This window comes from Pygocentrus nattereri, chromosome 28 (genome assembly GCF_015220715.1).
Source record: "Pygocentrus nattereri isolate fPygNat1 chromosome 28, fPygNat1.pri, whole genome shotgun sequence".
Taxonomy (NCBI): Eukaryota; Metazoa; Chordata; class Actinopteri; order Characiformes; family Serrasalmidae; genus Pygocentrus; species Pygocentrus nattereri.
In genome coordinates, this window is record NC_051238.1 from 20,758,276 (window position 1) to 20,771,798 (window position 13,523).

Here is a 13,523-nt window from a genome sequence, read left to right on the forward strand (position 1 = left end):
TGCTGGAACAGGAATGGACTTTTGCCAAACTGCTGCCACAAAGTTGGGAGAAGATAATTGTCTAAAGTGTCTTTGAATGCTGTAGCATTAACTTTACCCTGCACTGGAACTACGCAGATGAGCCTAAACACTGAAGAATAGCAGACCATAATCCCTCCACCCCCAAATTTCACTGTTGACACTAAACATTCCAGTAAGTAGCGTTCTTCTCGCATCTGGCAAACCCAGATTCATTCATCAGACTGCCAGGAAGTGAAATGTGATTCATCACTCAAGAAAACATGTTTCCACTGCTCCTCAGTCCAGTGGTGGTGTGCTTTACATCACTCCGCCCGATGCTTGGAATTGTACTATTTCAAAGAGCCCCCAACGTGCAGTTCTTGTGCTGATGTTCCTTCCAGAGGCAGTTTGGAGCTCTGTAGTGAGTGATGTAACAGAGGACATGCAATTTTTATGTACTATGCACTTCAGCGCTCAGTGGCACCTCTCTGTGAGTTTGCACGATCTACAGCTTTGTGGCAGAGCTGTTGTTGCTCCTAGACGCTTCTATTTTTGACATGGTCAGATCTAACAAGGCAGAAATTTCATGAAGTCAATGAGTTTTTCGTCACAGCACTTTCAACAACTGCATATAAAAGTTTGCTTGACAGTGATCTAAGTTTATAATAAGCTGGGACTTTATTGCTTCTTTTGAGTTTTGTGCATGCTAACCTGTATTTGGAGGTGTGTTGCATGATAAAATGAAATTATGATGCTTTTTCAATAACAGTGGCAAACAATTTAATACTCTAACCTTTAATAATTTTAATTCTATATTTATATTTACTCACTGGCCACTTTATTAGGTACATGTTCAATTGCTTGTTAACACAAATAGCTAATCAGCCAATCACATGGCCGCAAATCAATGCATTTAGGCATCTAGAGGTGGTCAAGACAACTTGCTGAAGTGCAGACCGAGCATCAGAACAGGGAAGAAAGGGGATTTAAGTGACTTTGAACGTGGCGTGGTTGTTGGTGCCAGACGGGCTGGTCTGAGTATTTCAGAAACTGCTGATCTACTGGGATTTTCACACACAACCATCTCTAGGATTTACAGAGAACGGTCCGAAAAAGAGGAAACATCCAGTGAGCGGTCAGTTGTGTGGACGATTGTTGTTGATGTGAGAGGTGATGATGATAGAACGGCAACAGGAACTCAAATAACCAATCAAAATCTCTGAGGAACGTTTCCAACACCTTGTTGAAAGTGTGTCACAAAGAATTAAGACAGTTCTGAAGGCAAAAGGGGGTCCAACCTTTTACTACCTAATAAAGTGGCCGGTGAGTGTACATTACCACCCTGTTGATGTTGTTTTCTGCCTCAAACTGCATGCTAAGACACTCATCTTTTATTTAAAATATAAAATTCTATGATAAACGGACCAGTAGAAATGCTCCAGCGTGGCTTGGAATAAAATCTCTTTACATTAACTTACATTAGAAGTTAAGAATGTGTCTTGTCTTCTCCTGAAGAGTTACCATTTAGAAACAGTGTCAATATCTAAACCATACTGGTGAAGCAATTTATTTTACGCGCTAACATGTGTGACCCTATGCTCATAAAACAATCAACATAACCTATAAATTATGTGTGACGAATGTTAGGTTAAACTGCATGTTGATCTTGCTTTCAGAACGCACTGAATGAGTCGTTTAATTACTTCTTTAATTTTTTGTACTGAAATTGAGTATCAGTGACATTCTGTGTGACAGCTGTGGCAAGAACTTGAATGTATTTTCTTTTGGTTCAATCCTGTAAACATTGGCTTTTTTGCCAGAGTTCTGGTATCATTGTGATTGTATTACACATGATATCAGTATCAAAGTCAAAATCCTGGTATCGAGACAACCCCAATCATGACTAGGGTTAGTCTGGGTCAGTGTTTTTTTTTGGGAGGTTGATGTGGAGGTGCCTCCATAACCCCGTCTATCATCTCCTAACATCGTTATTACACACCACAGGGGTTCACAGCTGACAAGGCTGGCCTTCAGGATAAGCAGTGAGTGCTGGCCTGGTGAGTGTTATCCTGCTTCTCTCTGCGACAGCACAGACTGAACCTACAGAATATGTAACTGCATATTTTAAGATACAGTATATTTTGTACTAAGCAAAATGACTGACTATGAGAAACCTACCTACAGATAAAACCACCAACAATCATATTTGTAGCTGTTGTGTGGATCTAAAAACATGTGCAGTCACATCATAATGTATGGCATAATGGCCTTTTCATCTAAAACATCTGGAGCACATTTATGAACATGTTTTCAACCTTTCATACTCCTCTAATTTGAATAAAATGTCTGGCGCTCCTCATGTCCATTAAGAACCCTCTGAAAAGAGAACCACCCCACTGGAGTCTAACAAACTGCCACTCAGGAATGCAGAGTGAAGCCTGGCCCCTTTAGGCCTGGGAGCCCAGAAGGTCTGCTGATTGAATGGAGGATATCTATCTTTATACAGCTGGCCCGTACCTGGTGGCTTAATTAAACCGTGGTCGCTCCAGTCCCAGCGTGCTGTGGCTTTGGCCTGGCACGGTCCAGCAGAGGCCCAGCGGCGTGAACGGGACGGGTGACAAGGCGATAGGGCAATGGGGGATAAGCCCCGAGTTTACAATAGACTCAGCCAGTCAGACTGTGACTCACCACACAAATGCCAAATCTGGCCTGGACTGCTCTGAGGCCTGATGTGGGGGAGGTGGAGTGTCCTCTAGCTACTTGCTAAAAAGAGTTTAGATCATCCTTTTTACAAAATAACAAATAAAACCACAAATCTTACAACTAAAGGAATGCTGTTTAGTGCCTGTAGGAGCTTGGTGTGCTGTCTACTAATAACAGCAATATGAAAGAGAGACTTTTTCTACATAAACCAAGCTAAATAAAAACTTTTGCACATGGACAATGATTAATACTTGTGGTGTTGCTCCTATCAGATTCCTGTGACAGGCAGTACAGCTGACACTGGTTTGTTGATCATTTGAAAGGGGTCAGAATGTACCCATCTGGTTACTGTAGCAGTCTAGAGAGAGAGAGAGAGAGAGAGAGAGAGAGAGAGAGAGAGAACAGAGAAAGAGAGAATCTGGTTGTCTTTGTGAGGAGAAAAATAGTGTGGGGGAGGGGGGAGCAGAAAAAGAGAATCTGGCTGTCTTAGTGGTGTGTGTGTGTGTGTGTGTGTGTGTGAGAGAGAGAGAGAGAGAGAGAGAGAGAGAGAGAGAGAGAGAGAATTTGGTGGTCCTAGCAGTGAGAAAGAGAAAGAGAGAAAGTGTGAGTGGGTGGTGGAGTGACAGAGAGGCTAATTTACACAGAGAAGGTCTCTGAAAGGAGAGTATATGAAGAAAACTATAGTATGAATCAGACAGCGAGTGAAAAAAGGGGGGGTGTGTTTTGAAGACAGAGAAAAAAGAGAACTGATAGCTGCTGCTGACGGATGGGCTGCTCAGAGGGCCGAAAATCACTCCAGCTCCTTTTAACGGCAGTTCCAGAAGATTCCAGTCCATGTTTTGTGTCGAGCCCCCGCGGAGTAAATACCATCGCCTCACCACACACACTCATACACACTCACTCACAACTTCTCCTCAATGAAGGATGCTGAGGAAACACTGTGAGAGTTCTTACGTGTAGGACTGGAAGAGAAGGGCCGTCCGAGGATATGGAGTTCTGCAGAGAGCGTTTAAGACCCCGCAGGACCATCGCGCTGCTGGCCGTGATGATGATGTTCAGATGGGGTAAAGTTGAGCGCTGCTGTCTAAGTGACTGAGTGGTAGAGATGTAGAGCAGTAAGCATCTGGATAAACGTGTTCTTATAGTCAGCATGAAGAAAGGTGACAGACGAGGGCCTACAGAACTTTAGGGTTGGTTTTCTGTCACTGAAGTGTTTTAAAGGGCCCATGTCCAGCCTGTCTCTTGTACATTATTCAGTTTTTTAATTATTATTCAGTTAATTCATTTTTATATACAGTGTTTACGTCCAGCCCTTATTTTAAAAATGAAGGGAAATTCAGTTTCCTATGATATCGGCCCTTTAAGAGAGGAATAAATATTTTGAGTTTGATAATATATTCTCATTCATATTTTAGCTGAATGTAGATTCTTTATGTCTTCTGATTGCATGTCTGTTATAAGCCTAATATGACTGTTTGAATAGCTCTTTAGTGGCTGACGGTTTACTCTTCATGCATATTTATTTTTGTGAATGACCAGCTGTGTTTGGCAGGTGTGTGTGTGTGTGTGTGTGTGTGTGTGTATGTTTTGAGACATAATGCAGAGATGCAGAGTGAATGGGCTGTAGCGTTGAAGTGAGAAAAGGAAGTTGTTGAAGAGAGACATAATAATGAATGAATGAATGTTGGGGGGTTGTAGTTGTATTTGTAGGCAGAATTAGGCAGCACCGTCTGCACTGTGTTAAAGTAGAGGAGAGGTGTGGTGCAGTAATTGGGAATTAGCCACATGATGGAGCGCAAGTGGAGCCAGCTGGCGGTCAGGTTGTTTAGAATGGCCGATAATCTGAAAAGCTCCCCCGCTGTGAGAGATACACACTCGGCCCATACAGCACATCCTGCACACCGCACTCAGTCAATGAGCATCAGCTCCCCAGCTTCACTTACTGGACAGAACGTTTTATCACAGAGAGCTGCGTGAACCTTAAACCAGCTTTAATCTAGTAGTAAATCCAATAGCATTCAACAGTTTGCAATGTGGGCCACAAGTTTACTTTTTTCGATCGGATAGAGATCACTGACCTTTTTCATGGGTATGTCATGGACAGCGTCAGTAAATTTAGTTACACAATTTCACCTATAATACAGATTTAGACCAGTTAAATAGAGCCAGTAAGCAACAACCACTCTATAGTGACTGCATGAACTCCCTAGTAACTCCCAAGTACTTTAGATTAGATGGCACTGTCTTATCTTATCTTATCATTTTATTTTTAACCATTTTTAAATAACCAATTAACCAGGATTTTCTTTGTTGTTTTCTTTGATTGTTTTAACACTTTTGAATATGTTTTATTAACATTTAAAGAAAATACAAAAAAAACAAAGGGGTGGTTTATATGACACAAATCAACAGGCATATGAAAAAGTTTGGTGACATGTTTTGTTGATATTTTAAGAGAAGATAAGTTAACACATCCTGTACTGAGGACAACCTTTAATGAGGTTTTTATCTACAAATTTTAAAGATAAACAAAAAAAATAAAACACACAGTATAAAATGTGTCATAACTTTTGCACAGGCCATATCATTTATGTCTTAGTTTTTGCTATGCTCAGTATGCTAAATTCAGTAAATAAAGAGTAATTGTGCATTCAAATGTGCAGAAGTGTGTTCTCTGTGAAGATGTGTTAACTTATTTTTGAAAAAAAAAAAATACAACAGAAGTCAAAGTAATGTGTGCCACACTTTTGCATACATCACAATGCTTCAAGACATTTTCATGATACACAGTATGCACCGTGGCATGGTATAGGTGTTCTAAACTTTGATTGGAGTGGAACAGTGGAAAAAGAAACAGTAGTGCGCCGTGTAAAAATCCTATAAAAGCTATGAATGCAGTGATTTTTCACGTTTCACATAATGCGCCGCACTAAATCCACTTAAACAGGACTGATTATGCTCTCTTTGCTATGAAACAGGTTCTTTAAGTACTGACGATATGCTCAGAAAAGCACATGATATTGACATGTTGCCCACCCATACAAAAAGCCCACCCCTACAAATGGCCCACTTCTACTTTCAGTATGACAACTAGTTGTTAGAGTTCATCATGACTTTCTGAAAAACTCTTGTATGTCAGCGTTATTTTTTCCGTCTGAGGGAATAATTCTCAGTGTCTCTGGTGGGGGATAAGTGTTTGGGGGAACAGTCATTTGGTGGGCTCCTCCTTAATGAGGCAGTGACCTATTTCTTTGCTCATTGCTGCGTTTGTGGGAAGGCTGAAGTGTGGGGAGTTCCAGGCAGGCAGCGCTCACTCCACGAGGGGGCCATAGTTGAGCTTCTCCATGGTAACCAGCAAGACTCTTGCCACGCCGTTCTTTTGTCTTTAGGTTGAATAGTGACTGGAGAGCTTTTTCAAGGGGTTCTGTGCCAGAGCGCCCTGCATTGTATCATTCGGCACTGTTGTTGCACTATTCCGATAAGGTGGAATCTTTATCAATACTGGCTGTTTGAAGAAACATGAAAGTCCCCAGAGCTGAATTAACTACTACACAGTGTTCATTTAAGTCCAGTTTAACCAGCTGAACTGAATTCATTCAGTAAGGCTGATTTTACTATACACTATCAAAACTTCACTGTAAAATTACCTGTGGATTACTGGCTACTAGGTGTGCTACTTTAACAGTAATTTAATGCACCACAGTAACAGTAAATAACAGTAAAATAACAACTATGTATTGTGGCTTAAAAGTCACACAAAGTTCATGTCGAGAGGTGAGAATCATGACGATGCACCAGGAAGTGAGCATCAGAACAGGTGAATGTCTTGTTATAAATCTACTGTACAACATCGGTTTGAGAATTTCACACTTTGGGGAAGTTTATTGTACAATGTACACCACATGCATATGAGAAAAGGCAGTGTGACGATAGGATGAATACATTGTGCTACATAATTTTAGGGGAAAAAAGCAGCATGAAAAAAGAGGCTCCAACATGTTAAAGTCTTAATATGCATTTATTATAGAGTGTAAACATTAGAAATACACTCACCAGCCACTTTATTAGGTACCCATGCTAGTAAAAAGTTGGACCCCCTTTCGTCTTCAGAACTGCCTTAATTCTTCATGGCACACTTTCAACAAGGTGTTGGAAACGTTCCTCAGAGATTTTGGTTGGTTATTTGAGATCATCAGGTTCCAGATGATGGTTCCAGAAGGCAACAGTAACGCAAATAACCAACCACAATCTCTGAGGAACGGTGAGTGTAAGTGAATTTGAAGTTAAAGATTTTTTTTTCTGTCCAAGGGAATGCATCCAAATGATCTGCATTAATTATAGTAGATAGAGATGAGGTTGAAAAAAGTTGGAGGCAATGGGGATCTATCCAGCATTGTTACTGACCAACTGACAAAAAAAAACATCAGCAACAGCAACAAAATTAAATTAAACTACAAAATTGAATGTTATTTTTATATTCATTTCATTTAGGCTCCCACAGTAAACTCACAGCAGAGATTTTATTAGTAAAACGGTACAACAGGAGGGCTTTAGGTATCTAGCTGCTTCTCTTGGCCTCAATTTATGGCTCTTGTGATAGCATAGCAGGACAGAGATCAGTGGATGTTGCTGATATATGAAGTGCTACAGCAATGGAGGCTAGGCCATCACCACAGGAATGCTTTAAGTATCGCTGACAGGTCCAATTAAGAGTTATGAGTATGAACACAGCTGCCTGTGGATTTGTCATGTATATCCATAGCTGGCTTCCACCCACACGTTAAGTTAATTACAGAGTTGGTGCTCATCTGTAACAGTGTAGAAATTAGATTTTTATTGGAAAGTGTAGCATGTAACACATGTGATGTCAGATTGTCCTCTTTGGTGTGTTTCCTCCTCTTTACTCAGATTCTCTCTAGAAGTGCCTCCCTTATTTTAGAGCCTCTTTGTACCAGCTAGTGACGTTTTCAGTTCTGAACCATTCATATATCAGGATCAGTGGTGAACTGTGATTTATAGAGCTCAGCTTTCTGTTTACATCATAAATGTCCAAACTTGGTCAGAAAATGAGAGAAGAAAAATGCTATGATGATGCCACTTTTCACTAGCAGCTGCAGGATTTATTTTTTGATCTTTATTTCAGTCAGTGATTTATCTAGAACTTCCAGAAGGCATGTAGTAGGCCTGTTGCAATTACTACATAATCACCTAACCTCATTGATTTGGCATGATTGCAGTTATTTCAGATGATCATAGTTATACACTCACCGGCCACTTTATTAGGTATGTTCAATTGCTTGTTAACACAAATAGCTAATCAGCCAATCACACGGCCACAACTCAATGCATTTAGGCATGTAGAGGTGGTCAAGACAACTAGCTGAAGTGCAAGTTCATGGCATGGATGTTGGTGCCTGGCGGGCTGGTCTGAGTATTTCAGAAACTGCTGATCTACTGGGATTTTCACACACAACCATGTTGATGTGAGAGGTCAGAGGAGAATGGACAGACTGGTTCCAGATGATAGAAAGGCAACAGGAACTCAAATAACCAACCAAAATCTCTGAGGAACATTTACAACACCTTGTTGAAAGTGTGCCACGAAGAATTAAGGCAGTTCTGAAGGCAAAAGGGGTCCAACCTTTTATTATCTAATAAAGTGGCCAGTGAGTGTATAAGGTGATTTTCCACAGTTGTTAGATTTCACAGTCATGTTAAAATAATGCAAAATGTCAATGCAAAAAATTACAGACATGTAATTCTTAGTTTCCAGAAATATATCAGACCTTCTCTGAGGGCATTGAAGGCTCCGAGGGTTCCATACTGATCATGCTACACACTCATTCTCACACAAAGGCTCTGATGCTGCACTCTGCACTCTGAGGGATCACAGGGGGCCAAAGGCCATCTGAGTTTGATCCAAGTTGTGCAGATTAAAACAGTGAAAGCATTTGTAGGTTAAAGGCCACTCTGACCCCTTTGCTTGAATTAAAACACTAGGAGGTGGAGGCAGGATCACTGCCACAAAAAAGATGGGTATTGGGTCTGTTCCAGTACCCTCTTAAAAATAAAGGTGATTACTTAAAAATAAATGATACTTGACTTGGACACATGGCTCCAGAAAAAAAACTGTAACTGGTTTAACTGGTTACCTTTGCAGTACTTGGAATGCAAGTTTTTCACGTTTTTAAGATTTTCATTAAAAGTTCTTTAGGGAAAATAGCAGGCTCTTGATTTTGCTCCAAACAACCTTTTTTTAGCACGTTTATTTTTAAGAATGTATCATGGACTGCACATTTATGTAGAAGGATGGACGACGCCGAATGCACAGTATTAGAATGATATCAGTATCAGCAGACAATTGTTAGAAATGTTCATCATTGGGCAGTTGATTAAATGTCACCAGTATTTCTGAGGGATATTTGTTTACACGTTTACTGTGTGCAGAAAGAACAGAATGTTTACTTGATGTTTGGCTACTGTTATAAAATGTTTGCTTTTTATTTATTTTCTTGCATTGGCAACCCTCCAAAAACACACGTGTGCAAAAGTTTGGGTATCCCCCGTAAAATGAAGTTTTGTTGACTTTCTAAGTGAAAATCCTCAACGGCAAACAAACTGAAAACTGACATTTTTTTCTTCTAATGTTAGAGCATAACACCTACTTATTTGCTGACTTTAACAAACTGGTAAAATGTGCCAGAACTTTTGCACAGGCCATGTTTTAGGTTGTATTTTTTTCACGATATATTAAAGTCAGCAAATAATCAGTAATTGTGTATTATAATGTGCAGTAATGTGTTCTCTGTAGAGGACGTATTAACTTATTTTCACTTCAACTCTCAAGAAACACTCAACAAAAACAAGATTTTGATGCTTCCAAAATCCTGATTTGTGGGGACCCCAACCTTTTCTATATACTGTAGGTATTATATTACTATATAATTTACCTTTAATGCTAATCCAGGTAGATCTAGTCCCAATTTTACATACAATAAATGTTTATTATTGACATTAGCATCAGCATCAACAGATACGAGCATGAAAAAATATCCGCATTGGCCCAGAATTTCTATGTTGGCCACAGCAATACAGTAAATTCACTGATTGGTTACAGCCTACAGTATTGTAAAGACTAATATTACAATAACAGTTGCCAACCACATGTGAAATTGTGTACAGAGATATGGTTTGAAGACTGATGTTACAAACTGAAAAGCTCCAGTATGCATTGTGTTCTTGGGAAGAGTGTGAAGAGTACAGACTGTCTTGGGGTTTGAGGAGAGGTGTTAACGAGTCACACTGAAGACAATACAACAATTGACTGTGGATGGAAATAGAAAGTAGCTCAAAAGTGCTGAAAGTAGATGTAATTGGTTCTTTTAAATATAAATGTGTTAAAACGTTCTTGTGAACCACAGGTTCTTGGGAAGCACAGAACAATCAGGAAAAACTAAAAAAGTGAATTTCAGGTTTCAGTCATTGTGGGATGTATGATAAAGTGTTATGTCTATACCGACTACTCTGGAAAAGCCCACAGCACAGTCAGTCTGTTCTACTGTGACTAAACAGCTGTGCCAAGCTATATGACTATAATGCACTTCAAAGATGAAGGTCAAGAGGGAAATTATAAATTGTGCGTTGTTCGGTCACTGAGATGTAAACAAAGTCATTCAGGTGGTTTGATGTAAAATGGTGCATTGCTGAGAAATTTATTGTAGAGACTTCTTTACAGTGGTGGTGATAGGAACCAGCAGTTGCAATGCCTACAACACAAACACAGTCATTTTATTTAGTATCCAAAATGACCATGTCTGTGTTTTATATGTAATGTTGATAATAGTAGTAAAATAGTAGAAAATCTGAAAATAGAATTTTTGTTTGGGGTCTATTTTTCCTAAAAAAATATCTGTCAAACAAAAACATGTTAGGCCAGAATAAAATCTAAGAACTATTGTAAAGCTTTATCTGGCATTGGCTATCTTTTATAACCAGTTCATGTAATACCCTTATGTGATGTAGCTTTTAGAGGCATTAAACTCTTCAGACATCTGGTTCCCATCACCACCACTGTAAACGATTTTGGCTCAGTCATTTTCTCTAGAAATCATGCAGTTCTCCTTTAATATCATAACTGATCTAATGAAGTTTAGTTCTCACTCCTGACCTGGATTAAAGCAGAAATAAAAGATTTTAATAAGAATGGAAATACAACCAGTGAGCAGTGGCCCAAGTGTGGCTCATCAGTGGCCCAAATGAACAGTAGAGACTTGGAGCAGTGGCCTGAATGCAATAGATTTCCTACTGTGCTAAAATAAAGCTGTATATCAAATGCCTTTAAGCAAGATGCCTCACTGCTCCTTTCAGTTCATTAAGGACAGCTTTAGACTTTTAATCAAAACAGGATTTTGGGGTATTGGTTGTTTTTGTTGTTTTCAATGTATGGCTGAGTAAATTCTTACAGTAGTACATTGCCATTGGACCTTTTGTTTTGTGGCGGGGCAGGTCATCCCCTTCATTAATACTTTACAAGGTTCTCTGTTGGAATTTGGTTGCCATGGTGAAAATCACTATTTTGTGGAAAATGGGCAGAAAATGAGAAAACAAAAGCAGTCACTGATGACACCTTTTCAGACACATTTCAGAGAAGTGAGTGGAGTTTGGAGAAAGTCAAGATGGAGCTGAATATAAACTGATTTTGACTGTCATTGTTACTGATCTCAATACATTACATGATTGATCCAATATCATACCGACCATTCATTTCTATACATGCCACTTGTACATTAAGAAACAATGTATGTTATACTCTTACGTCACAATATTTATGTTCTCTCCATTCGTGCTAACAGGTCTATGGTGCATTTCTCAGAAGTCAGGCTCACTCTCTGAGAGGAGCGCTCTCAGGATGGGGTACAGCTCCTGTCCTGGAGGCCTCAGCATACCACTCCACTCTTTGGGGGGTTGAGATCAATCTGTTATGATGCTGCACACTAAAGCTTTTCAGTATGATCTTACTTTAAGGGAAAATGGAGGTAATGAAAACTGGCATCTACCAGAAGACATGCATGATATGTGAACATTTCCTTTTCAGAGAAAACTGTAGCAGACAATTTCCTTTCATCCAGATTAGCTTCACTGTCTGCCTCTGTGTCTTATACACAGTCATGTAGACAGATCTCCATGCAAACATGTGCAACATATGTGACACACACACTGGCAGAGAATACATCTGCCCTAGTGGCAGGAGAACTTTGTCAGACTTGTATGTGAGTGGGCATCAAAAAAAAAGCAAAAAACAAACAAACAAAAAAATAGGAATACATCTCATTCAATAACAAGACTGTGTGCACATCAATGAGAAAGCATGCTTCACATAAACTAGGGTTGCCAATTGTTCAAGGTTTTGGCCGAGGCTCTTATCTAGAGCGACTTACAGTTTATTCATGTTACAGGTGTAGGTAAAAGTAGCATTAGGAGTCTTGCCCAAGGACTCTTAATAATTGATGCTTGCCCGACAACCCCAGTCTGCTGTGTTTTTAGGCAATATTCAGCTCTTTGACATGATAACTGAGGAGATTAGGTTCTGTAGTTGAACTGAGATCTATCTGCCTTAGACTGCATTGTGAACGCAGCTACCTTAGTAAAAAATCAAGCCACAGATTGAGTGTCCTCAGCAGGTTAGCTTCAGTGCCTGATTTTTGCCAATCTGATTGAATACATTCTGATTACAGATTCAGATTGAGGTGTTTATATGCTCACTCTATTCAACAATCTGATGGAAACTCTTCGTTTACATGCATGCTACAAGTAATCTGATGCAAAATGATGCGCATCTGTGGAGTACCACTGAGAGTAAGCATTGCCATGACAGCGAACATCATGTGAGGTCCAGTCAGAGTGAGATGAGCAGCAGTGAGCAGTGCTTGTGCTTTTAATTGCTTTAAAATGATGGCAGACTCAGAAAAGTGTACCTCACATGTACTTATTAAGGCGTCGTGTTCTGAGACACAAAAGCTGGACGTCCATCCCACCGCCATCTTTTAAAGATCAGAGCACAAACATCTTCTCTGTAGACCAGTTTCTACTCCTGCCATGTTGAACGTAATGAGTTCTCTGCTTTTACTGTGATGCAGAACATACTTAAACATTCCAATAGGGAATGTAATCGGATTCAGGCATTTACATGGCTATTATTCTTCTATTTAACGGATTCTTGTATTTTACAGGATTATCCACCTCATTCAATCAGATGGAAATTGTATTCTGAATGGCCTCAATGGGTGTCACGATTGGCCCCTCCCAGTCCTGTCCATGTGTTTGTGTTGTGTTTTGGTTTCCTAGTCTGGCCCCTTGTTTTGGTTACTCCACCCCTGATTGTCTCCACCTGTGTTTCCACCTGTCCCTCATTTACCCTTATGTGTTTAAGCCCTGTGTTTTCCCCTGTCTGGTTATGGTGGAATAATTGTTTTATCTGTCTAGAAACTAGGTGTAGGGCCGCAGTGCAGTGCCTTTGTTGTTGCCCTTGTTAGCCATGTAGCCTTCAGAATACTAACTAGCCAGCTAACAGAGGAAGGTACTAAATTGTGTCAGCAATAATGTATAAGAGACTGACTATTTTGCAACTTAAATCCCAGAAAATTAAATGCTATGGTTTTGAAACGTTAAGTATTAAAGTAGTTTTTAAAGTTTTCAAGCCCTTAAATGCCTGGGCCTGCCAGCGGGCCCAAGGTTTTATTACACACTTCAAAACCCTAAGAACTGCTCAACCAATTTGTAGAGAATGTAATAAGCTGGAGATTTTAGGGGGTTAAAGTAGC

General features: G+C 39.8%; 1 protein-coding gene across 1 annotated transcript in view; it reads left to right on the forward strand.

The window, feature by feature from the left end:
- Window positions 1-3,621: 3,621 nt before the first annotated feature.
- The window catches only part of crb2b (crumbs cell polarity complex component 2b), a 38,474-nt gene continuing 28,572 nt past the window's right edge, over window positions 3,622-13,523 (forward strand). The window contains exon 1 of the mRNA XM_017702828.2: window positions 3,622-3,767. Coding sequence (XP_017558317.2) covers window positions 3,692-3,767 — 76 coding nt within the window. The 5' untranslated portion in view covers window positions 3,622-3,691. The remainder of the gene's footprint in view (window positions 3,768-13,523) is intronic.